The sequence below is a fragment of the Dermacentor silvarum genome, chromosome 2, assembly GCF_013339745.2.
Source record: "Dermacentor silvarum isolate Dsil-2018 chromosome 2, BIME_Dsil_1.4, whole genome shotgun sequence".
Classification (NCBI taxonomy): Eukaryota; Metazoa; Arthropoda; class Arachnida; order Ixodida; family Ixodidae; genus Dermacentor; species Dermacentor silvarum.
Genome location: NC_051155.1, coordinates 175,890,854 through 175,915,102, shown reverse-complemented (window position 1 = coordinate 175,915,102; position 24,249 = coordinate 175,890,854). Strand labels below are relative to the sequence as shown.

Here is a 24,249-nt window from a genome sequence, read left to right as displayed (position 1 = left end):
AACACGACCACTACCGTCACACTTTAGAGCTTGCGGGGCAGAGCGTGGCACTCCACATACTAAAGCTTATACATGGGGACGTATTCTGCGATCACTTTCGGCGATAGTATCGCCCCGTCAACAGTACCCCGTAAAGCGTGGGCTGATTCTCTGGTTGAGCAAAATTGGATGAGCTGATTGGCTCGTTTGGCATTACGTCAGGTGAAGGCGATAGTATCGCTGAGGAGAGCATCGCAGAATACATACATGATACATGGTATCAGTGCTTCGTCGCCTCTTTTCGCTCAGCATACGGAGAACGATCGGCACGGTGTTGATATAAAACGCTCACAGTTCTTGAGATAGTGCAGTAAGACGTCGCGGATCTACATTACCTTGACGGACAATGGTCGATCGCTGAAATCGCACACCCGTGCAAATCGCGGACTGTGCAAGGGTCGCACAGGCCCCAATTAACGAACGGGCTACACACGAATCGGTAACCGCAATTTCTAGCGCTGGTTTTATATTACCGTGACTTCCAATTCCGGATACCTCAATCACGAGGATCCAGACGGCGTAGCATGGGGGCAGGCGAGGACGTTCGAAAATTACCAGTTGCGGGAAAAGAAGAGGTGGATGGATTGCGAGTAGTCATCATCGTCGTCTGTATACGCAACGGGATGAGAAAACCCCCTAATTTCGGCCCCTTCGTTAGACTCAGAAAACTCGACACGGCCCGTTCTAGTCCCCGTCTGGTTATAAAACAGTCGCTAAGAAGTTAGCGCGATGAGTCTGTCGTCGTGCTCGTATTACGGCTCCAAAAATATGGGCAGACAAAGAATGTGATTGAGTGGTTCAGGCTTAGCGACCAGTCGTGCCATATCCGGGCTTAGTTAATCAGCGCCGCGTGTCTTTTTTAATTTTATTTTTTTTATTTTTGCTGCCTCTGCCTTTTCCGCAGCAGCGGCTCTTGCTCAAGTTCAGATAAAATTGGGACCAAATTAGGTTGAAATCGGCACCCGTTCGGGCGCACAGTAGGGTTCGGTTCTCGCTAAGCCCAAACCTCATACGTTCGAGTATTAAATGCCATTATGTAGCCATATATCCCGTTCTCCCCGTTTCCGTGCTTTGGTCGGAAAGGTGCAGCACTGTCGACCTCCCGCGGTCTCGAGATCGTCATTATTTTGAACAGAGGAGGTTGTCCGTATAAAAATACGAGCCGTCCTTAGATACAGGCAGCTGGTACACGTATTACCGTCGTTTCTCTGATCTATTTCTCTCGCTTTGCTCCGCAGGGGTGTAATCGAAAGGGGTTATGGGGGGGAGGGGGGGGGGGCACATTGGGCAGGTGCACCCCATCCCCGCCCTTCCAGAAATTCAGTGTAGCAGGGATACCTGGCATACAGTCACATGCGACAACATCCACCTGCACCGCCCCTCTCTCCCGGTCAATTGCGTGCGCCACCTTGCAAAAATACTTCCTGGCTAAACCATTGCTTGCCCAGAGCACTATCGCAGCGTTTGTCTTCAAGAGAATCACATACCTATCCGTATTCACCGATGGGCCTGCAATTAGCCAAACCATGAACGACCCGTGAACGGCTTCGTTTCGTATTTACCTTCCTCCGCTGCTTTAACGTAGTGGAAGTTATTGTCTAGGCTTTTATTTAATCAAAGAAGCTTCACGAAAGCACAGTATTTGTGAAATGTTCCGAAGACGCTCCACCGGTGACAAAATCTGTCACCGGGCATTTTTGCATGGTTCCCGTGTACATCACCAGTTTCTCAAATTCTCAGTAGAGTGGGGACAACCGTGCCTCTACATGCACATATGGAGCACTGATATAACGAAAGTTCGGTAGCAGCCAAGGTCCGCATCGTTGAGACATCTGATCTGTCCAAGTACGCAGTAACCTTGACACTAATCGCACAGACTGTACACTCTTTGTGAAAACTTTACAGTCGATAGCAGGGTGTAACCAAATCTCCACGTGCATAGTGTAGCCGGTGTCTTGTTGCAGTCACCGTGCTAGAAAACGAGGAAAATCGAGAAAATGTTCCCGTCCTCACCCCGTCTTTCTCGCACATGTAGAACGTTGCACTGCTGAAAGCAAGTCTTGGTCACGTGCCAACTATGTTCCCTACAGCTTTGAGCAATGCGCGTGAGTTGAAAATGCGTGCAGGTTTCTCGCTTCCAGCACCCCCTCCCCCTTTCGCATTTTTTTTTTCTTTTCTCAGTCCATCGTAGCTTCTTTGGTTTCATCAAAGCCGCGCGTATACTGTAAAAGCAACCGCCTTTCTCCGCTTACTCGCGCAACATGTTCGCGTTTGCAGCAGGCGCCTCGTCGTCGAGCCAATAAATGTCGCAGGCACCTAAGTTCTCGCCTCCCACACCTTCCCCTACGCTACCGCCTCTCCCGCAGCTCCCTGTTATTTTCCTTATTACTGCATCTGCCTCGTCATCATACGTGAGATTCGCTCCAAAACAAACGGGTCGGATAACTCGGAAAGGCAATCTCGTCAGTTGGTAATCGCTGCGGCTTCGCTCCAGGGACGGCCAGACGCTCCCGCTAATGACGCTCGGAAAAGTCTTGTGCGTCTTTGCATGCACGCGCTTCAGCACCATAGGCAGCGGCTGAACGTGAAACCCGCTCTCTTGTTTTCTTTCTTCAAAACAGCGTGCCCGCGTGCCTATACAACTAAGCACGGTGTCAGCTTCCCGCGACGAGAGCGGCTGCAGAGGACTCGCGAGCGCGCCAAAGTGACAATTAAGGGAAAGAATTGAAGTTGACGGTGCCCCCATGGTGAAGCCATTACGCGTTTACTTTATCTCCTGTTCTTCCAGAACAGTCATCTGCCTCCATCTTCGTTTTGTGTCATCGCGGGCGGCAATTTCTTGCCTTCTTCTCGGCTCTCTCAACTCAAATCAGCTCGTATAGTGTCTCGCAGCCCGCTTAACGACTCAACTCGTTATGCGGTTACATGCGTGTCGTAATTTTCGCCTCGCTTGTTTCATAGACGGTGATCCAGTAGCAGCTACCGCACTTATGGTTCGTTACTCATTGCTTCGTGAGTATTTCTTCTCTATTTATTTTTCGTTGTTCTTCTAAACTGTGTTTCCTTTCTTGCACCTTGTAAAATGCAGCCATAAAGGATGCCAATTAGCGTTAAATCCAAGCGGCCTGTCACAGCATCAAAGGTGCCGCAGTCTCGCCCCTTGTGTTTTCAGTGTGTCTGCGTATCCAATAAGATATCAAAGAATATGACGCCTGTTATACCTGAGTGGTTCGGTTTTCTGCGGTGCCGCATCCTGAGTTTAATGAACAGGGTTGATTAGGCTCCATTCGCCAAGAGATTTCGCTATCGTGTCCGACGCAGTCTCCACCTAGTCCGCAGGGAGAGACAAATATTATTTCTTCGAGGCAATTTTGTTTTTTTTTTTCTTTCTTGGAGTCAATTTGCCTTACCTGAAACAAAATCGGGAATAGCGAATGTGGATGAGCCGTCCGTTCACTTAATTGCGTTGAGTTCCTCAGGTTTCAGACCAGGCTGCAAAAGTTCAGACGCATCGCGCGTCGCTGCTCGTGAAGTGTGAAAGTTTTAATTAAGAACCAACTCGCTTGCGCCACGTTTCTCGAATTTCCAGCTAAGTTGAATAAAGGAAAACTGACAAAAAAAAGAAAGAAAAGAAGGGCGGTGAGGCAGAATTCAAATTTCTTGGCGGGCGATGGATAGCGCAGCTGTGCAATCTTGTCGAGACCGACGACGAGACGTATTGCATATCATTGTGAACCAATTCGACCGACAAAAATCTTATTGACATATGCATACCTTGCAAGTTTTCACGGTCACAAGAAAGTTAACCATACCTGAAGCAGCTTGAACCGCCTCGCAGCCCAATCTTGACTGAGGGCTTTCTCACTATACCACATGCTTCTTCTCAACAAAGTGTTTTCTTGAGTAGAACTTGCTAGCACTCGTCCGGCGTGTTTTTGTGTGTGTGGTCGTTTGCTTCGCACTAAACCCTTTGTAAGTGTTCTCTCTCCCTCTCCTTACAATGCCTAAAAATGAAAGTGTTGCGAGAATAGGAGATGCCTGAAGTTTTGGCGATCGCGATCGACTATTTGGAATTATTTGTTTTCCGCAAACTATATAACGTTCCACTGCCTCGTATGTCTGTGATGTACGGGGTGTGGGAAATATGCCCGCCCTGTCCATGGTCTTTTCGTCCGTGTCATCAACGTCATTGTGATTTGGGAGAATGGCGTACAAATATTTTTTGACTATTTATTGATTATAGCGGTTCATTATACGCTATAAATCGCTGCACGGAATTGGCGCAAGTAATATCGGGACGCAATTCCTTTCCGTAAGCTGCTGCGGCAGTCAAATCGCGCACCAGATTAACGATGATGAATGATCAGGTTGAATTTATAGGTCTCATGGCATCAGAGTGGCAGAGGCCAGGGAATTCCGGATCTACAGCATATCAGGTTATCAGCGTGCACAAAGACGTCCATTTCAAAGTTTTGCAACCTGTTGATCGGTCACAGTGGAACGTATATACTATCGCAGCAGCTTGCATTGGTCAAAATTTATGAGTTGTAATTGTCCGAATTAATATATAGTACAACCGTTATAATAGTATAGAAAAAATTAACTGCGAGGACGTGTCCCACCCGCGAGGATGACACAGTTGCAAATTCATCGTTTGAGTCTGCCGGATCATTTCGTTAGCATGACATTCGTTTTGAGCCACGCTCGCTCTTTCATACAGATAGCGTCAAGACGAGCTTCGCTCTTGCGGCACCGTCTGTCATTACAAAAGATGAGTGTTCCTCACGTGTATGTGTAATCGTTAGCAGCTTATTAACAAGAATCTCCGCTGTTCCTTTACTCTCCTCCTTCTGTCTTTCCTATTTTTTTTTGTCTTCTCTCCTTTCGCAATCGTGTCATTAATAACTCGACCTGTGTCTTCCGCCTACTGCACGGCGACTAGTTTTCAAGGTTACGTGCGGTGTGTATTGGTTCGGCTCGAGGTTCACGTTGAAGCCGTGTCGTTCTGCTTCTTCTTCTCTTTTTTTTTTTTTTCGCGTCAAACGCTACAAGTATGGGGAAGCTAGCAGCGGCGCTATTTTCTTAACACACACGTGGATAGAATGGAGAGTAGGCGTACGCGTCTCGTTTTGAGAGGAACAGTGCGTAATACTAAGTTTTCCAGCGTCGTCGTAACGTGACCGGAGGAACGGACGTTTTAAATGCGCAGCGCACCTTTGGAGACATGCAGCCTCGGCGTATTCGCCTCCTCTTCGTGTGCACGTCAGAGGCAGGAAAGAGGTGAGCCCTTGCAAAAGGTTAAGGAGAGGGCATGAAGCGCTCGACCCTATAGTGACTCAAGGTGCACCCTCACAGAAGATACCAGTGCTCGAGAGGGAGCGGGGAAGATAAAATTCGATTAGTTGCTAATAGTTAGTTTTGGAAAGGTTCTTGTTGATACGCTGATCTACGGGGGCCGGAATGTAGGGGATATCAAAGAACCTTGACAAGCCCGCTGAAGACCGCGCAATAGAATGGGTACCAAAAAAAAAACACTAATCGAAGATGGCAGAGGGTTGTACAGGGTGTTTTTGTTTTCTGATTGTGCATATTTTTGTATAAAAAATGACTATGAGCGTAGCGAATGCAGCATTTTTGCAGATCAGTTCTTCGACGAGGCGGACATACTTTGGCACTGGTAACGAGAGTATCAAAAGGCCTATAAACTAAATATTGTGGGTAAATTATTTTATTGAGTCTTGTAGGTCGTTGTTCATATGGTAAGTTAGGAGGCAGTCCCATTTTAATTTGAAACTGAGCGCATGCCACAGCCACGTCAGACGGAAACACCCTGTGACGAGGTGCGGCGAAGTGTGACGAAGTTTGAATGATGGCATGTTGAGGCAAATACTGATACAACCCGTACGGGCAGATGCTTGCCAAGCAAAACGTGTCGTATCAGTTCCTGCCGCAACTGGTCGTGACGTTCATTTTCAAACTTAGTCGCGCTTTTCGCCACAGGGCATTTCCGTCTGATTTGATAGCAGGGCCGCGTTTTCTGTGCTCATGGCGTGCTCGGAGAGTTGTTTTGTTTATTTCTTTATTTCTCTCGCGCTCTGTCTGTCTGTCTTTCTTTCTCTCTCTGCACCTCCTCTCCTCATTTCACACTCTCTCCGCTGATCAACGCTCGGCACGGTTCAACCTCGGTCTTAAACAGCTCCGCTGTTTAAAGCACCTGTTTGTGTTATTGTACCTGACGGCCATAATCACAGCCTTGTGGTCGCTAAAGTGTACAGTCAAAGAGTCTTTGAGAAGCATGCGCACGTCACAGTTTCGGGTAAAGGCGAGATCAATGCAACTTCCGTGAATGGTAGTCGGACACTTGTCGGACTCGGCGGAGGCACACTGCATAGAGTACTTTGTCCGCATGTACTCCACCAACCACTCGCCGCTCTTCTTTCTCACGTCCACGTTAAAGTCACCAACCAAGACGACGGGGTCAGATACTTTGGAGCGCACACACACACTTTCCATAGCCGCGTCCAGTTGCGCGGCAACGGCGTCACGAGCGAGGTTGGGCGCGAGGTACACGGTCACCACAAAGACTCCGTCTCCGGTGTAGGCAAGGGTGTAGAAGTCTTTGTACGGAGACGTGTCTCGAACGGGCGAGGTGGCAACGGCATGCGATATGAGGTTCCCATACACGTTAGCAAAGAGATTAACGCCGCAGTATTCGCCGTCCTTGCCACTTCGAGCAAAGTAGTAGCAAAGTAGTGAGTGACGTCACCTCCAGCGAGAGGTGTAATGCTCGGGTTGGATTGTATTACACTTCTTGCTAGGGGTACCATTGCCGTCAGACATTCGCCTTCACCGACTTCTGCCATCGCTCGAGAGTGAGGCGCGCGCGCTTCACTCCATTTATATATACGTGCGAGCGAGCGAACGGGAGAGTGGGGCGCAGGGAGGAGAGAGAGCGAACGGCGAGAGAAGGAGCGGCGAAGCACTGCACCTACCCTCTCCTACACTCTCTCCACACACGCGGGAGCTCCGCCGAGTTCCCACGATGCGAGCGCCCTCACACGCCAGAGCGCGCTCCTCCTCTCCACTCACTCTCCGCTACTCCGCCCGCATCACAGCTCCGGTTGCTAGGGGCGAGGATAAGCGCGCGCGCCCGCAGCTGTTGCTATGGGAGAGGGAGTGAGAGCGGAGAGATAACACCTGCCGGCGCGCGGACACCGACAGACGCCTGACATGCCCCGACTAAGAAATGCATTCGCATTTAAAATCACACTGTATTCAGCCACTATATTAGGAAGTTGACAGGCACAGGTTAAAATCGGCTAACGCAAGACAGGGGTCATTTCACGTAGCAGTGTGATGGTTTTGTCCTGCAGTGGTTGTTGATGATAATGATAATTACGAAGATGACGACACCGATTATTATTATTATTATTATTATTATTATTATTATTATTATTATTATTATTATTATTATTATTATTATTATTATTATTATTATTATTATTATTATTATTATTATTATTATTATTATTATTATTAGGAGAAGCAGTCAGGTCACCACAGCACCGTCTCATAGATTCAACGGAGGAAGCAGTCTGAAAATACGGACTGCTTAAGAGATTGCAGAAAAGTAATGGGATGAGTATATGCTACACGAAACCAACTTTGATGGTTGTAAAATGGGCTCCGTTAGTATACTAACCAAGGACTATAAAATGCCCGCTGCTTCTACAGAAATTGTGACCGATTCCGTCTCGCACGATGTAATTACATTCCGTAGGCCCTTCACCTTATTCATTCCTATGAACTTTCCTCCTTAATTTCATAGTCCCAAGACACGTCGGCTTTATTTGATTGAGGCATCCGTTTGGAGCTCGGGAACCAGGTTTGTGCTGCGTCCGTCCGTCCGTCTTCTCTGTTACCCCGTCGCGGCGTCGTCGTCGTCATCAGCTTCATCCTTGTTCTACGGCGAATAAAAGCTAAGCTTCGTCCTCCACCGCTATTGGGAACCGAACTCGTGCCATGTCCCCCGTGTGGATGCGGACGCAACAGCTATCGCGCATCATTAGCGCTTGGAAGCTTGTGCGGTGTTTCGTGCTTAACGTGGAATGTGGGACTGGCGGAGTCGGCACGTGCATTTCGGAGGAAACAGAAAGCAATATACTGTATAGCGTGTGAGAACGACGTTGCGCCAATGACAAGGAAGGAAGTTGGTCCTGGGAAGCTGCCAGTGACCACGGCGAGAGCTCTTTCTATATATATATACATGTTTAGTGCCCATGCTTGGCCAATCTTCTAAGCTGGGAATGTGCCACTGTGACGATGGATTCGATGGAAAAAGATTACAATTGTATTTGGATATATGTCATACTGCTCTGTGCATACACATCTGCCATCACCTGTCTTCCATCGACAATTATCGTACATATCTTTCGTCCTCATGACATCGCTTCGGAGACGTCTCCCACTGGCATCCGCCTGATTTGGTTGTTTCATTTCGGCATATTTTGTGAACCGTGCGGTACGTGAATATTAAAATAGCATGCGAATAAAGCGAAACATAAACATTGCATGAGATCACACGTTGCATGGGATGAAAGTAAACGTAATCGTACGCCTCGCAGTTAATTGTGTACCATCTAAAACCACTTCACTAAACCGTCACAAAGATTCCAACATGTACGTTGGATATTCATTTTTTTTTTCTTTTTACATACCTGATATCTAGTCGTGCATTCGTCGCAGGGTCGACCATGGCGATACAGAGCCAAGGAGCCGACCACTTTCTGGCCGGAATATTCGCGCTCTGCCCCGGAGGTTCCACTGCCAATGAATGCAGGCAGCTCCCCATGGTAAGACCTTTACCAACGCTATTTGGTCATTTTTATTTCTTTTCCTAGAAGCCGCTATTTAAACAGTTTGCCTTCTCTTTATCACATATTCCTCGAGTAGCGAGGGAACCAAGGCAACATTTTTTATAGGCGGTCTTCGTCGCGCTGTTCTATGCGAGTGAAATGTAAGAGATCTTAGATATGAACGGTCCAGACAATTTTCTTCTCCAGCGGTGGAATAAATGTAGCGCTACAATTAAGACACAGTCAGATACTTACGCGCTGCGTGTTCAGTATTTATGCAACACTAAAACAACGCAGTTACGAATGCACGTGGCGGAATATAAAGGACATATAATGCAACGACAACAACGGGGAACGTAGTTTTTAGGCTTGCAATGCGAGGCCGTTTGCATCCATCTTGGAATGTTAGTGCAACGTAAACAAGACGGTGACACGATAGAGCACGTGAAAGGCACCAACGTTCCTTTGTGTTCGTGGGCTGTTCGCGTGTCCTGTCTTGTTTGCAGTTTTAACAGCGGAGCTGTTTAGGCTGATCATCAGTCCGTGTGTCGCGAACAAAACCTCGCTGAGCGATGACCTCACCTGGGTTGCCTAGCAACCACTTGTGGAGCGGCGTGTGCTTCGCCTCCTCTCGGTGCCGTGCACATGTTGCCTTGACATGGGGCGTTAAGGAGAGGGAAGGAGAGCATGCGCGTGGTGCGCGCTATGCTCGGGAGAGAGAAAGAGAAAATGAGAGCGAGAGAGACAGAAAGAAATTGTAGCAGCACCAACGAGACAACGCGCAGAGCTGCTGCCAACGCCGTCCGCGTTTCCCCGTTTCCACGCGTTCGCGCCGAACGCGCGCTGTGTCCGTGACTGCAGCAGGCGCCTCTGGCGGCGGCTCGGCAGGTTTCGACCAGCCACGCCCCGCAAGTGTGAAGGTGCAGCTTGGCCGTGACTTCACCGGGGAGATAAAGCTCGGAGCCTCCATGACGGCGGCAGAACTCTCGTTGACTTTGTGGCGAGTACATGTAGCCTTGACATGGGACGACCAAAGAAGATCCGGACACCCGAAGAAGAAGCCGCTCGTCTTGAAGCGCGTCGCACGGCCAAGTGAGAATCTGCACATCGGCGGCGAGCCGATTCGGAATGCCGTGCCTAGTAGCACTTAACATCTATTAGCAAAACTTAACCAAGCCTAGTAAAACCTGGGAGAAGCTAGGTCGATCACCAGCTCCGCTGTTTACTCCAGCCTTGCACCACTAGTGCAAGCTGCCCACATTTTTTTAGAACCATTGATATGAGCAGCAAATGAAACGCCTTTAAGATAGTGTGAAAGTTAGCTGATCAATGAAGAATCTTTGCCCTTCTCCTAATTGTGTAAGTGAGCTTTGATTGCTTTCTTCTCTCTCTCTCTTCTTTGATCATCCACTCCCCCAGCCAGCGTTCGTTCATAACGTCGTCAGTCCTCCTGTCTGTTCTTTCACATTTTTGTCTTTCTTTACAGCGCGAAAAAAACGAAGGTACAGAAACTGAAAGGACTCATTCCCAGTCGCATATCCACTTCACTTGTTCCCATAAAAGCCACAATGGCCTTCAGGGTCTGATACGTAAAGTATTTTGGCCATGAACATAAAAGAATACGTTCATAAAGTGGTCGGTTGTCGAGGTGGGCTAAATATTTAGCCGTCGATTGACCCTCTCACAAATACAGCAGGTGCGGGTGGGCATCTACCTGAGCTCCTTATCATTATCAACTTCTTCACCTTCTTCCTCTCATTTTGTTTCCAATCCAGCTTACCCAACGCTGAGTAGCAGGCATTTCACTGTAATGTAATGAATTTAGCACAACTGTTTAGGCCAATCTCTCAGCTTTCCTGTTATAATATATATATATATATATATATATATATATATAACTCTCTCTTTCACAACAAGCAGGTAAAAGCAAAAGAGGTATGAAACAGCAAGATGTCTTTGCCACATTAGACGCCGATCATATCCGCTCTCTGCCTGTGCTTTAAAGCTCTCGCGTCTAGAAGTTCGCAATGCTCTCCGATATTATATTATAAACTTTATTATATATAGAGGGGAGGGGAAATGGAGCCGAGGCTGGACAGGGGGACTAGGTCGTGTCCCAGGGAGTTGCAACACTAGCCGACCACTCTGCCACCCTGGTTTGAATGGCCAGGTCTGTCGACCACAGCGTCGATTCCCACACCTCCGGTGAGGGAGCTTGCTTCGTGAGCTCTCTAGTGGGTGGATTTCTGGGGCATCCCCATAGAATGTTGTTCTGGCTCGCCTCTACCAGTCCACAATTTGTGCATTTCGATACATTAATTATGGCAGCTAGGTGTACAACAATTTCAGACACGTCGCGCCACCTCGTGGAGTCGTATGAAAACGCCGGGTTGGCGGCGTTTTCAAGCTTAGGATTGTAGCTCTTAAGGCTAGGTTCCAGAAGATTGCGTCCGTAGAAAACCGGAAGGGTAGTGTACAACAATTTCAGACATGTCGCGCCCCCTCGTGGAGTCGTATGAAAATGCCGGGCTGGCGGAGTTTTCAAACTTAGGATTGTAAAAAAGTGTGCATTATACCCCGGTTTTCGCCGGATCTTTCATTTGCTTCTTCATTACATGACGTTGGTCACCCTGGCAACCACGGGAGTGCGTGAGTGATTGTGTGCGCGCCGTCTTTAATTGGCGTAGCCATCTTTAATAAAACGCTTTGATGGTTCGGTGATCACCACTGTGTATGTTCCCCCTGCAACGCCTACGAAAAACACCGAAACGCAAATGATAGACATTTTCGCTTGTGTGATGCCCAACGATGATACGGCCATAGACCCACCATAGTCCCAGTTTCGCTGGCTTCCATCTTCACAATAGTGGAAGGGCTCTGAATTTATAGACAATTTGTCGTACGTTTGGCAAAAATAATGGTGTGCACTTTAGCTTCAGTTATGACTGCGTAGCACTTGTATATAAAGTGGAATAAGCCAATATTCACTGCATTCGTAGTCTCTTAAAGACAATTCCCGCCCGGCTTCTGCCTCGGGCTTAAATCGCTCGCACAAGAGAACGGTATGACTGAGTGCATTATGATCCCGTGTTATTGATACTTCAGGTCCATTGTGCTCGGAGTTGAACGCTGAAGAGACGACAGCTCACGTGACCAAGACTGGTTGCTTCATCATCACTAGAGAACAGCATGCCACTCGGGCATCTTCGCATTTACTTTATTGCTTCCCTGGTGAGTTGCACTCAGTATATAACATATTTATACCTAACAAGTGGTTTCGCCTGACGATTACTGGCGACATTAAACTTCACAGGATCTGCAAATTCTCAGAATATCCATGTGCCAGAGTACAAACTCTGCGTTGTTGAATGTGCTACACGAATCACGCATTTTATCTGACAACGAACACCATTGTTTGTTGAGATCTGTTGTAAACGCATACGTATTTCATCAGGCGCAAAATACATGACTTGCGAACTGATATGTGAGACCACAAAATTGAGACGCTAAAAGTCACACCCACATTCATACTTGGTCCGAAGGCTATTTATATCGCCGAAAGCATGGTGGATTTAAACATTTTCTTTGTACCGAAAAGTTCTGTCTTTCCACTCTCTAGCCGCTCACAGACACACACAAAAAAAGTTGTCTGCTATGAATGTAGCGAGAACCACGTAATGTTTCTTTCCCGTTTAATTGGTAAAGCAAAGATAAATCGTCGCGAACGCTCCCGAGCATTCTAAAGTGGCCAGACATTTTCGACCAATCTAATGTTTTTCTTGTTCAATTGTTAAAGCAAAGATAAATCGTCGCGAACGCTCCCGAGCATTTTGAAGTGGCCAGACATTTTCGACCGATCTAAAGGCATCAACTGTCGAATAATGTTGCAGGATGCAACTATGCTCGAGGCAACGCGCTAACAAAATGCTTAGTGTGGCTGTAAGAGCCGCTTTGTTGCCTTTTACGGGTCTCCGTCTTTCTTCGGTCAAGATTCTATTGATCGCAATTATTCCTTTTGACTCGCAGCTGGCGGCTGGAGCAGTGTGCATGGTCTCGGCGCGGAGGAACCCGTACGAAAAGGCTCCCGGCACGTGCCGTATGGAAAGCCAGGTGTACCTGGAGCCGCACGTATTCAGCAGACTGACGTCTGCGCGTTGCTACAAGTACATGCCCAGCCTGGCCTTCAAGAATGCCTCCAGGCTCACGTAGGGGCCACCGCAACCTCTTTCGATTCATTCGCTTTACCATTTGGGGCCTGCGCAGTAGCTATCTTATTTTACATTCGAATCGTTCCCGTAAAAGAGTATAAAAAGCGGGTGACCTGGAAAACTTGTCAATTTCGAGCAGTCGAACAAACTGACAGTGACAACTGCCCCGTGTTCTTTCTGTTGTCGTTGTCAGTTGATCAATATGAAACTGGTTCCTACCACGCTCCGACTCAGTTGGCAGCAGTGCAGAGCCCTCTCTACTTTTGCAGCCAGAGACAGCGTGTCCGAACCGAACGTTCAGCTGCTCCCAGAGGATTTGGAGGCACCACGTGATAGGAATTCTGTCGGATCTCGGGCGCGCTCTCAGATGGGGAGCAGAGCTCTTTGAATGAACCAGGTGAACGTATTCCGTAAAAGGACTTGCGGAGGGCCTAGTTGGTGCATACTTGACGTAACTAGTATTTGCAAAAAAAAAAAAACAGCACTAAAAAATGGTGTCCACCCCTTTTTCTTTCGTGTTTAGTTTGTTTCTTGCGCCCATTAATTATGCTGCGCTCATTAATTGTTTCAAGGATGTGTTCCGATCCCTCGATTTCGATCATCTGAATGTAAACCGCACCTCGAGTATGGTTTAGAACTCTCGAAAGCGTCCACTCGAATGTGCCATTATTATGCGGGCTACCTGCTGCTGTCTTCCCTATGTTCAAGCAGGCACTAACTTCTGAACTCTTATATTCAAGAGCACAGCGAAAACTGTCGTTCTTAATTAAGACAAAACAAAGAAAGGCGGGGGGGGGGGGGGGGGAGGAAGCAGCAATTGCGAAATAGCTGCAACTGATTAGGTAATGTTCAGAAGTATCTAAATCTCTAAAGCAATCTATGTCGCTATGTCGGTCAATTATGAAGCCTCAACCTACGTATAGGTGAGCAGTTCCATCGATATGTTTGAATAGTAAAGGATGTAGGGCTGATTTACCAGTGACAGTTGATTTGCGAGCTGCACCACTCACAGTTCTCTCCCCCCCCCCCCCCCCCCTGTTTTAAGGCACTACAAGTACGTACTTGATTCTTCATGGGCTTGAACCACAGAAAGTTTATCCAAGGCTGGAGGCATTAACCCTGCGTGGAAGGCTTTCTAGTCCAGACTGATAGCGTTGCTACGATATTCTAAAGGAGACGAAGTTATTATGATAGTGATCAACTTAGAGAAGGGGTAAATAAATCAGATATAAAATGTGAACTCGTGCCTGTCACTTCTGACTAGTGTAAGTAAAAAGCAAACCAGCAGAACCTTCCTGGCTGGGATTGCGTTCATGTCCATGTTTGCGCGCCCTAACGTCCTAGCAGTCCATTAATCTAAATAAGTCCGCGTATATCGAGTAATGTTTTAGCGGCTAATGGCGCGAAGGTATGACACTGACAATTACATAGCAGAGGTCACTATTTTCATTCACCTAGCCCTCGGGGCACAGCTGCGAGTTCAGATGCCCAATTTTTTAAAACAAGAACATGCCAGTGTATTGAAATACAGAGAGTTCACACTGGCTCACTCTTAATAACTGCGTACATTTCCGCACTCTTGCACGGTAACTTCTATGAAGAAATCACGACGCAGCGGCTTTGTCTTATCGACCGAGTTAACTGGGGCATGTGACGTCTAATTTTCTCTTGCACAAAAACCCTTAGATGTCAAGAAGTGCTTGTCCTTTGAGCTTAAAGTTTGTTATTTGTTCGCTTCGCTTCTCTTTCTGCGTACTTTACTTACGTACGTGGCTCCGCCGAGTGAGACTTCACTTGGGAGCTTCCTTTCTCGATAAATGTACCTGCACTTTCTCAAGAAATGCGAATTTGGATCCTCGTCACATGATGAGCTGCTTCGATGGTCAAGCCTCATTGGTCTTGCACAAAGATCGAGCTTTCCAAGAACTTGCCGTCATTACAGCGATGCTCATTTGCTTCGTTTTTCTGCCGAAGTGACAGGCTCCTCGGTTTCTCCTTCCCTTCTTGCAGGTATTGCCGCAAAGGTTGGCTCTGTCGAGGCGAATGCGACGGCGAGTGCTTCCAGCCGTACGGCAACGACAGCGACGTTCAGGTCCTAGAGACCTTCAAGAAGGGGCTCTACGCTGACCGCTGGAAGAGCTGCTGCCGGGCGGCGCGCGATTGCTGCCAGGAGATGATCGCCGACGACCAGGCCGGACTGAGCGCGACAAAAGGTATGCCCTCAGATTGACACGCGCGACAGCGCGACGAAATAACTGTAAGCAATAATATAGAAACAGGCAGCAGTCATCACCCTCAGCTGTATCTTTAATGCGGAAATGCAAAAAAAATGTTGAAATTCATTGCGCAACTGCTATCGGGGACAAATCAAACTAGAACAAAGAAGGGCTCCAGCTGGTAAGAGCTCATTGACTGTAGCGCACGAAATTAGAGAGAATGTAAGCGAGAACGCCAGTGCTGAGGACACAGGTACGTGCAACTGACGATGCACTTCGAAACCTGGCGTCCATTGCACAATTGGGCGCTTTTTCAGAAGCAACAAACGTAGTGTTATGTCATTAAATGGAGAAAGAAGAGATAGAACGCCGCTGCACGTGAGAGTCTTTCGAAAACGAGAGTTTCGCTTCAAAAGAAGTGAAATTAAAACAGAAAAATCTCGAAACTGCGTAAGGTAGGGGACGTATTGCTACCCCTAATTAAAACTTTGGCACTTGCGTAAGACTACTGTTTGAAGGAAAAACGAATGCGCTAGCAAAATTCTTACTTGTGTCTGTGTATTCGTGTTTGAGCTGTGCAATTCTCTCTTCCCCTGTCAACAATGGCACACCATTGATTGTACATGCGCAACCGCTTTTTATTCTCATAGTTTCAACTCAAGGCTCAGCTCAGCTGCTCCCTATTCATCGCAATGGGGCGTTTCTTGCAAGCCCAGTTGTCAATTTTTGTGCTTGGATAACCGATGCTCTACTGTACCGCTCTTCTCGCAAACCTCCGTAGAGCGCGATAGCGGCACTCTCCGGAGTGCGTGCGTGCTGTGTACGGGAGCCAACTTCAGAGTGCTGTTTCTTGGGCGAGTTGGAATTGCATTCTGGAAAGGGTCGCGCTTTCCTAACACGGACAACAGGAAGGCACACGGAAACACAAACGCGCTCCCGTTTGTTTCCGTGTGCCTTCCTGTTGTCCGTGTTTAGCAAGCACGACTCTTTCCAGAAATTGACTTCAGAGTATGCGTTCCTTGACGGAGGTGGCCGCTACTTACACTTTGAGACGGTTTGAGATGGTAAGCACTCAGTTTACCTGCACTTCTCGCTCAGCTACGAAAAATGGCTTGTTGTAATAAACGAGCGCGCCGAAGGAGTTGGCGTAATTGGCTATGCTAGCTACCTCCTTTTTCCTAGATAGACGAGAAATAGTACCATACGATCACTGGAATGAAAACGGAAATTGGGTTGGCATACTAACAGTGGCAGACAACGCAGGGCAGTAAAGTGTGTGTGTGTGTGTGTGTGTGTGTGTGTGTGTGTGTGTGTGTGTGTGTGTGTGTGTGTGTGTGTGTGTGTGTGTGTGTGTGTGTGTGTGTGTGTGTGTGTGTGTGTGTGTGTGTGTGTGTGTGTGTGTGTGTGTGTGTGTGTGTGTGTGTGTGTGTGTGTGTGTGTGTGTGTGTGTGTGTGTGTGTGTGTGTGTGTGTGTGTGTGTGTGGTGTGCGTGTGCGTGTGTGTGTGTGTGTGGTGTGTGTGTGTGTGTGTGTGTGTGTGTGTGTGTGTGTGGGGGGGGGGGGGGGGGGGGGAAGGCACATTTACAATTCGGAGCGAGGTAGCCGTTTGCGATCCTCCAGCCGCCCAAACCTACGCATTGCGCAAGTTTACAGTTGTTTTTGTGTTGGCCTCATGACAGCTCCGCAAAGTGTGCCTAAACAACATCGGGACACATTGTCCGGCTATCAGCTGCTGTCATAAAACGGTTACTCAACTTTTAGCATTTCAAGGATCCAAGCAGCGATAATCGGGTACTACAAGGCGACCAACGCGCACCTGATATGCAATCGTCATTTGGGTTGCCAAGGACGCGGCGTCTCTATTCGAATAAATTTTGTCAACCTGATCGTTAAAGCGGGCTGTTTCCGACAGCCAAGGCAGACGAATGTGCTACCTCATACAAATCGGTATCTCCCAGCTGGTACAAGGAACGACGCACGAACGGAGAGCTGCGATTGACCAACCACTTTGGCGACTTTGGTTTCTGTCACTACGCTGCAACCGCGCAACTGATCGCGTTTACGGCAACGCATCGTCATTGAGGCCAACAGGTCAGGGTGGCCCACGGTGCTGCTTTTCGTGCTAAATGTGTAAAAAGCCGAGAACAATTATTGTTTTTTTGTTTTTTTTAATTATATCACTACACTGAGCTGTAATATCGCGTTCCCTCTTACAGAGTTGAATTAAATGTTTTCTTTGTGAGTTAGGTTTTTACGAATGAAATATATTTTTACATAGAGACAAGAGTTAGACGCGTTTATTACTACTGAACATTGACATTGAAGTTTTACAGTTTTGAAATAAACTTATTAGGCATTTTAATCTGCATAGAATAGTTATAAACTTGATCATAATAACAATTTAAATTAACATTGCGTTGCAGTTTCGGTTTTGGTTTCATGTGCTGGCACCATCACTAGTCTGTTTTGCGATTGCATACTATTAACTGCAAGAGTTTATCATTTTTGCCTGCCAACTGGGGAAATATGAGGGGTTATATAATCAAGAGAACAAGCTTTATCAACGCCTGCAGTTCACATTATGCTCCTTTGAAGATGGAATGACGACGTGTAGATTGCATTTTCTTCGCGCACCAATCAAGCAAGACTCGAGAGCGGGATTCCATCCCTAGTACACCTGAAGCGCGAAAGGAAAAATTGAGAAGACAGACAGTACTTGTCCATGTCGATCCAGTCGTGCCTGTATTTTGTTCGTGCTTCAAGTTTACCAGTAAGCAAACTTTATGGACTTGACTACTAGCAGATAGAGTCATCATTTTAGTTTTTAATTAAATCGTATATTTGGTTAACGCTGAAATACGTGGCTTGCACTGACGTCGTGACCAGGGCTACCAGCACTGGGCTGCAAATGATTCGGAAAGCGAATAATTCGTTTGCCCTCGCGTGATTGGTCAGAATCGAGTTTTTCATGACTAGCGCTATATTGTGAAGCGATCGGTTTCGCTTTCCGAACCGTGCTATAAGATCGTGTCTCAACGATTTCTTATAACGGTTCAGAGAACGAACCGTTCGCTTGGCCTCTCGGGATCGGTCATGTAATCGCGTTTTCTTCGTGAAAAAATAAATTCTCACCAATCGAACGAGAGCAAATGAAAGGCACGTTTGCTTTCCAAACCGTTCGAACCCCTGCTTCTCGATTTTCTTTGATCCGAATGCGGCGCCCTAAAAATGGCATCCGAGTCTCCATGTACAAGCCAAATACAGCAGAGACCCGTTAAGGCGAACCCGGTTAAGTCGAATCTTTGGATATGAGGAAGAGTGTGTGAGCGTTTTATTAGTGTTCATTGGGCCCAGTATTAAATAATCCGTGGAACACGAGCCGTAAATTCGGTTAAGTTGAACTTCTGCGAATACCAAACGAACCCTGCTAATTAATTTGGCTGAGCGAGTGCCCCGAATTTGTAGACTTGGACTAGCGCATAAGAAGCAAATGGTGTTTCTGTGAACGCAGGCAGCTCTACGCCAACATCGACGATGACTTGTAAATGGCAATGGGAACACTAAAAACAATGAATGAAGTGTTCCTCGAGGTGACCCTGCAGACTCATAATTATTGGGAAGAAATAACTTCGGGGAGTTCACACATGCATGATGCAGCTGATGAATTCCCGGAGTCCTTTGATGTATTCTTCAATTAGCAATGCAAATACACAGGTTCTCTCTCTCTCTCTTTTTTTCAAGGAAGCTAGGTGAAATGTCAGCATTTGTGACAGCGCACAAGTGCTCACGGTGCTGGCTTAACAGTGCATAGAGGAATGCATTGCATCATACATATACACTAGATATTTTTTTTCTACAGTACAGAAAATGAAAACCAAGCTGATCAAGAGTGCGTATCTCAATAAGCACTCTATAACATTACCTAAGAAAACTTGCCCCACCAGCGGCCAGTTATCTTCTTGCGCACTTTAATATTCCCTTTACCTGATTATTTCTACACTATAATTAAACACATCAGTTAGCGTCCCCTGTGACTTCTCTGGCCTCATTGTCTTGCAATGGGATGGAAGGGTGGGCTAGTTAGTATCATTCTCACAAGAAACTCAGAGCGCAGGAAAGACGACGGACGAAGTGATTCACGCACAAGCGCTCAACTCACCACTCACATGGTTGTGTCTGTCACACGCTGTTGTGACTAACAAAAATCTAGCCCCTTTGATCCTATTATTATTCTCGCTCTATAAAACAATGAGCAGATACGAAGGTCATGGTGATGTTGACTGAGTTCATTACTTTTTGTTTGACTACGTTGCTACGTGCTTTACAATCTGACGTAGACATAATAAGTCAATACACATAGAGCATCTTAGTCAAATGAACCTCGCAGTAAAGCATCTTTGTCTCCGAAAGGAAATAATCCTTGCAACAAGCAATCCAAATATGAATCATCTCTCGGTGAAATAATGAGAGAGAGAAACGAAGGGGGAAAGGTAGTCAGGTTAACCAAGGACGTGCCCGGTTGGCTACCCTGAACTTGGGGAGGGGGAAAGAGGAAGAATAGATAAGGAGAGAAAAGTAACGTTATTAATAGAGTCAGTCATTCGCAGAGTCCGTCGCAGAGGAATCTCTGCTGTCACAAGCGTCCGTGCAATCCAGTATCTTTCATGAAGTGCAGAAGGGCTTTTGTGGACTGAATAAGTAAAGAACCAGTACAGTACGTGACCTTCCTTGGTTCGTGAAGCCCGAATGACATGATCGCCCAAAGCTGTCAATGAGCCGTGGCTTAGTTTGTTTTAATTGGGGCTGGGAAATATTGTCATGATGAAAAGGAACAATAAACCGTCTGAGCAATATGCGTGCATCGGTGGTAAACCTTAATTGTCATGAGTCATCCTATCACGACCCGAAAATTTAGATTGCTTGTTTTTTTTGTTTTTTGTGTGTGTGTGTGTGTGTGTGTGTGTGTGTGTGTGTGTGTGTGTGTGTGTGTGTGTGTGTGTGTGTGTGTGTGTGTGTGTGTGTGTGTGTGTGTGTGTGTGTGTGTGTGTGTGTGTGTGTGTGTGTGTGTGCGGGGGGGGGGAGGGGGCACATTTAAATTCGGAGCGAAGTAGCCGTTTGCGATCCTGCAGAGTAGCATGCACGAGTCATCGATAACCAAGAATCGTGTGAAATACAATGCTCAAACATTCTAATGCGAAAATTTCGTAGCTACTTAGGCACGTTGTGGTTTTTCCAGGCTCACTGGCATTAGTAATGCACTCTCCAAACAATACCCTTGGGTCTACTCGATGCTTAGAGACCAGCTACAGTGCTATTACACGTGGCTCTTTCATGTAATTACGCGTAAAATGCGTTTGTCGCTATTCGTTCCTGCTCGCGTTTCAATTTTCGAGCACTCTACTTCCTGCATGACGCTAAGGGCGATCACGTGCCCGTGTATCACGGCACACTAGGGAACAAGTGGTTTCGTATAATATTGCTGCCGTGCTCTACAGACAAGTGTATTTGAAGCTTTGAAGCTGTACAACAGCGCAAGAAAGTACACACACACTGCATGTTTCAGTGAATACGATCCTTCTTTTTCTTCTTTATTTTTCTTTAGTAAGAGCTCCTAAAGAAAAAGCAAACTAGCTTTTATTTATTTGTTTGTCGGTGACATAAAACAGCCGCAGACGAACAATATTTTGGCACAATATTTCATATATTGTGCCCAAATCATTTATCAGCTGCTTAATAAACAGCTCAAGCTGACAGAAAAGATGCTTTTATACGTAATGTTTAATCGCAAACCCGTCATGCACTATGCCCCAAATATAAAACCATTACCAATCAGACACACCTGTCAAACTCGTCCTCTGTACTTAACCCTGTACTTTGCCATAACGTTTACCGGTTCAGGCTCTCCTTGTTTCCCCGAACAATTGCAAAATGGCAGGCGCTTCCACATGCATGTGTCTTCACTCTCTTAAAGCTATATATTCCACATTATAGTTCCTTCGAATTTCTTTTTACAGCGTAAGTGGTTATGGGCTCATTCCAATAGCCGTTTCGGTTAGCGATGGTGTCCACCGCCTCCGCCGACGGCGTCCGGCGAAGGTAACCGCTATCGCTCGAAATGCGAAAAAAGTACCCGGTTCCCGCCGGGATCGAACCCGCGCAAGCTGCGTGGGAGCCAGATACTCTACCACTGAGCCACGCAAGCGCTTGCGATAGGGCGCCGGAAAGATGCCCTTTAAAGCAGGTGCAGACGATCTGAGCCTCCACCAGTATGGTGGCGCCATCTAGCTAAGGCGACTGCAAACGCATCATGCGCAGGCGCAGACGACGAGATGCCATTCAGACGAGGCGCGCAATAAAAAAAAACCATCACCAGCCTTCGCCAGTATGGTGGCGCCATCTAGTTAAAATATCTGCAAACGCAGCGTGCCTGACATGTAAGTTGCAGTTGTAAGGCTTGATCGGGCTCAGCAGACTGCTGTGCAGAGAACATTTCAAGCCGCAGCTCGCCGTCGACGCCGGGTGGACAGTTCAGATCGTTCTCGTGAATATGAGGCGAACAGACTGCCGCGAAGACCCTGTTGTGCATAGTGCCCAAATTAGAGCTACTCTTGAGCAGCTTCACCAGCTTACGCTGTGACTGTGCCGCGTGTGCCGCGCAGGCCTGTGACTTTTTTTCTTTTCCTACAATACAGTGATGTAGCAAAAATATTTTAAGCGTTGTATTACGCATTACTTTCACCTTTAGAACTGTTTTTTTGCAGTTTGAACTATTATATATTTGCTCTAACATTAAAGTGGTATTGTGTACGCTTCGATGTCGTTACGTTCTGTGTTTCTTCCCTCTCCTGCTTGGGCATTTCGCACCGGCAGTATTCAATAAAGAACTGTCACTAATTTACAATAAATACGTGTGTATGAGGGCCGGAAAGAGAAGGGGTGATCACCGCTGTGCGTTCTAGTGTTTCATGTGCCTACAACATGCGTGTTCAAGCATGCCTACAGTATTTAATTTCTTCCTCGCTTACATGAGCGCATTGGACATACTGAACTATGCACGTGTGGGCGAGCATAATGCGATCTATTCTTGTCTGCTTCTTCTCATACTTCACTCCTCTTTGCCCCTTCTCCTAGTACAGGGTAGCCAACCGCGCTTCAGCCTTGCTAACCTCCTTGCCGTTTGCTTATCACTCTTCTCTTGCTCGTCTTCCTCGCAGATGGACTTCACTGTCCCGCCACATGGGACGGCTGGACATGCTACAAGGACACTCCTGCCGGGACAACCGTACAGAAGCCATGCCCCGCGCATGCATACTTCATCACCGAGACGCCACAGTGCATCAGTAAGCCGTGCACCCGACGCAAACCCTGTTCTTGTCGCCAAGTCGCTCAAAATGTTGCGGGACATCTTATAAAGAGACGCAGAGATATAGAATTAGGATAATCAAGGTTGCTAGAGTGTGCTGTCAGAGATGAGCTAAACCACTATTGCCGAAAGCAGAACATTTATTATTATTGCGATAGCAATTATATGGACACTTCAAGCGGATTTCTGCCGTCGTCGTCGCCGCCATGAGGTTCCGTATAAAGTGCGAGGGTGATAAAATCGTCGCCGCGCGCCGTATGTGCGAGTGAAAGCGCGCGGGGGACGCGCGCTATCACGGTGAGCGAACGCACGGCGGATAGCAAACGCGACCTCCTCCGTCGCGCGAGAGGCGTGGGGTAATGTGAGGGAAGGAGGGAGGGGGGGCGACGCTGTGCTGTGGCACCAAATGCGTATCTTGCAACCGGGGGCAAGGGGAACTGGCAACGCAATCTCCCACGCGACAGGTGGAAAGCGGGAAGGCAGCGCGGGAGGGAGGGGGGGACGACTTCTACTCTTCTGACAACTGCGTACTTTACGCCGGTGTTGGCTGTCGCGCGAACCGTATCTTGAAAGCGGTCTCTGGACGGCTCTGACCTGTGTGTGCGCTGCGCTTTCGCCGCTCAGTTTCCGTTGAAGCGATGGACCACACGAACATTCGCTCGCTGCGGCGGCCGCGCTTGTTCACGCCAGCGTTTTGACAGTGTTTGTCTGCGGTTATCGAGTGTGATCTATTCATGTTTGCTTGTGCGCGCTCACACCCCGCTTTTTAGTTCAGTTAATAAGCGAATGCGTCCAAGTTTATGCAGCCGATAAGACTACTATGCCTACTCCGTATAGCTCTCTACTAATTTGCTATCGCAATCTTTTCTGCCCTTACCCCATCCCCCTGTGCAGAGTAGCCAACCGGACACTTCACCCGGTTAGCCTATCTGCCTTTCGCATCTTATTTTCCTTCCTCGCTATCGCAATTGATGATCCGCCTTTCGGGCGAAACTGCGACATTTTATGCTCCCCCTCCCCCCCACCTTCTTCTCCAAAAAGAAAAGAAAACGATGCAACCTTAAAAATCATGTCTTCAAGCCGCTTTAAATTCCTGTCAATAGATTGCGATGAGGCCATAGACTGTGGCAACGTCTGAGCGAGGATATTGACAAAAAAGGGTATGACCTCTTATTCGGAAATAACCGATAACATAACTCGGCTGTTGTAGGCGTTTCCTGCCCAAAATAAGGAGAACTAAAGTACAAAAAATACTGAAAAATTAACCTCGTTCTGACCACGTCAGGGTTAAAGATTTAGAGAGCAATTGAAAGAGAAAAGTTTAGTCGTCAGTTTCATCGCTAATACGCCATGTCCTAGCTTACGTTACTCTGATACAGAAATGAAAGGATTCTTAAAGGGTTGTCTTTTTCGATCTAACCGGACTTAATGTATGCGCCTTTGCTTCCTTCGTACGCACTTATGCAAAATGCATCGCTTAAAATGCTTCGCGCGCAAAATGCATCACTTCATTATAAGTGTGCAGCGTGGTGAAGTATCCGCATAGTATATAGACGAGCTCCACAGCAG

General features: G+C 47.3%; 1 protein-coding gene across 5 annotated transcripts in view; it reads left to right on the top strand.

Moving 5' to 3' along the window:
• LOC119442190 (calcitonin gene-related peptide type 1 receptor) overlaps positions 1 to 24,249 on the top strand; it is a 335,667-nt gene that overhangs the window by 281,071 nt on the left and 30,347 nt on the right. For all 5 annotated transcript variants that reach the window (XR_007465673.1, XM_049661951.1, XM_049661950.1 and 2 more), the window contains 5 exons: positions 8,785 to 8,891; positions 12,000 to 12,125; positions 12,921 to 13,099; positions 15,113 to 15,315; positions 22,532 to 22,657. Coding sequence is in view for 4 of the 5 variants with exons in the window: in XM_049661951.1 (XP_049517908.1) it covers positions 12,084 to 12,125; positions 12,921 to 13,099; positions 15,113 to 15,315; positions 22,532 to 22,657 (550 nt within the window). In the remaining variant the exon portion in view is untranslated. The remainder of the gene's footprint in view (positions 1 to 8,784; positions 8,892 to 11,999; positions 12,126 to 12,920; positions 13,100 to 15,112; positions 15,316 to 22,531; positions 22,658 to 24,249) is intronic.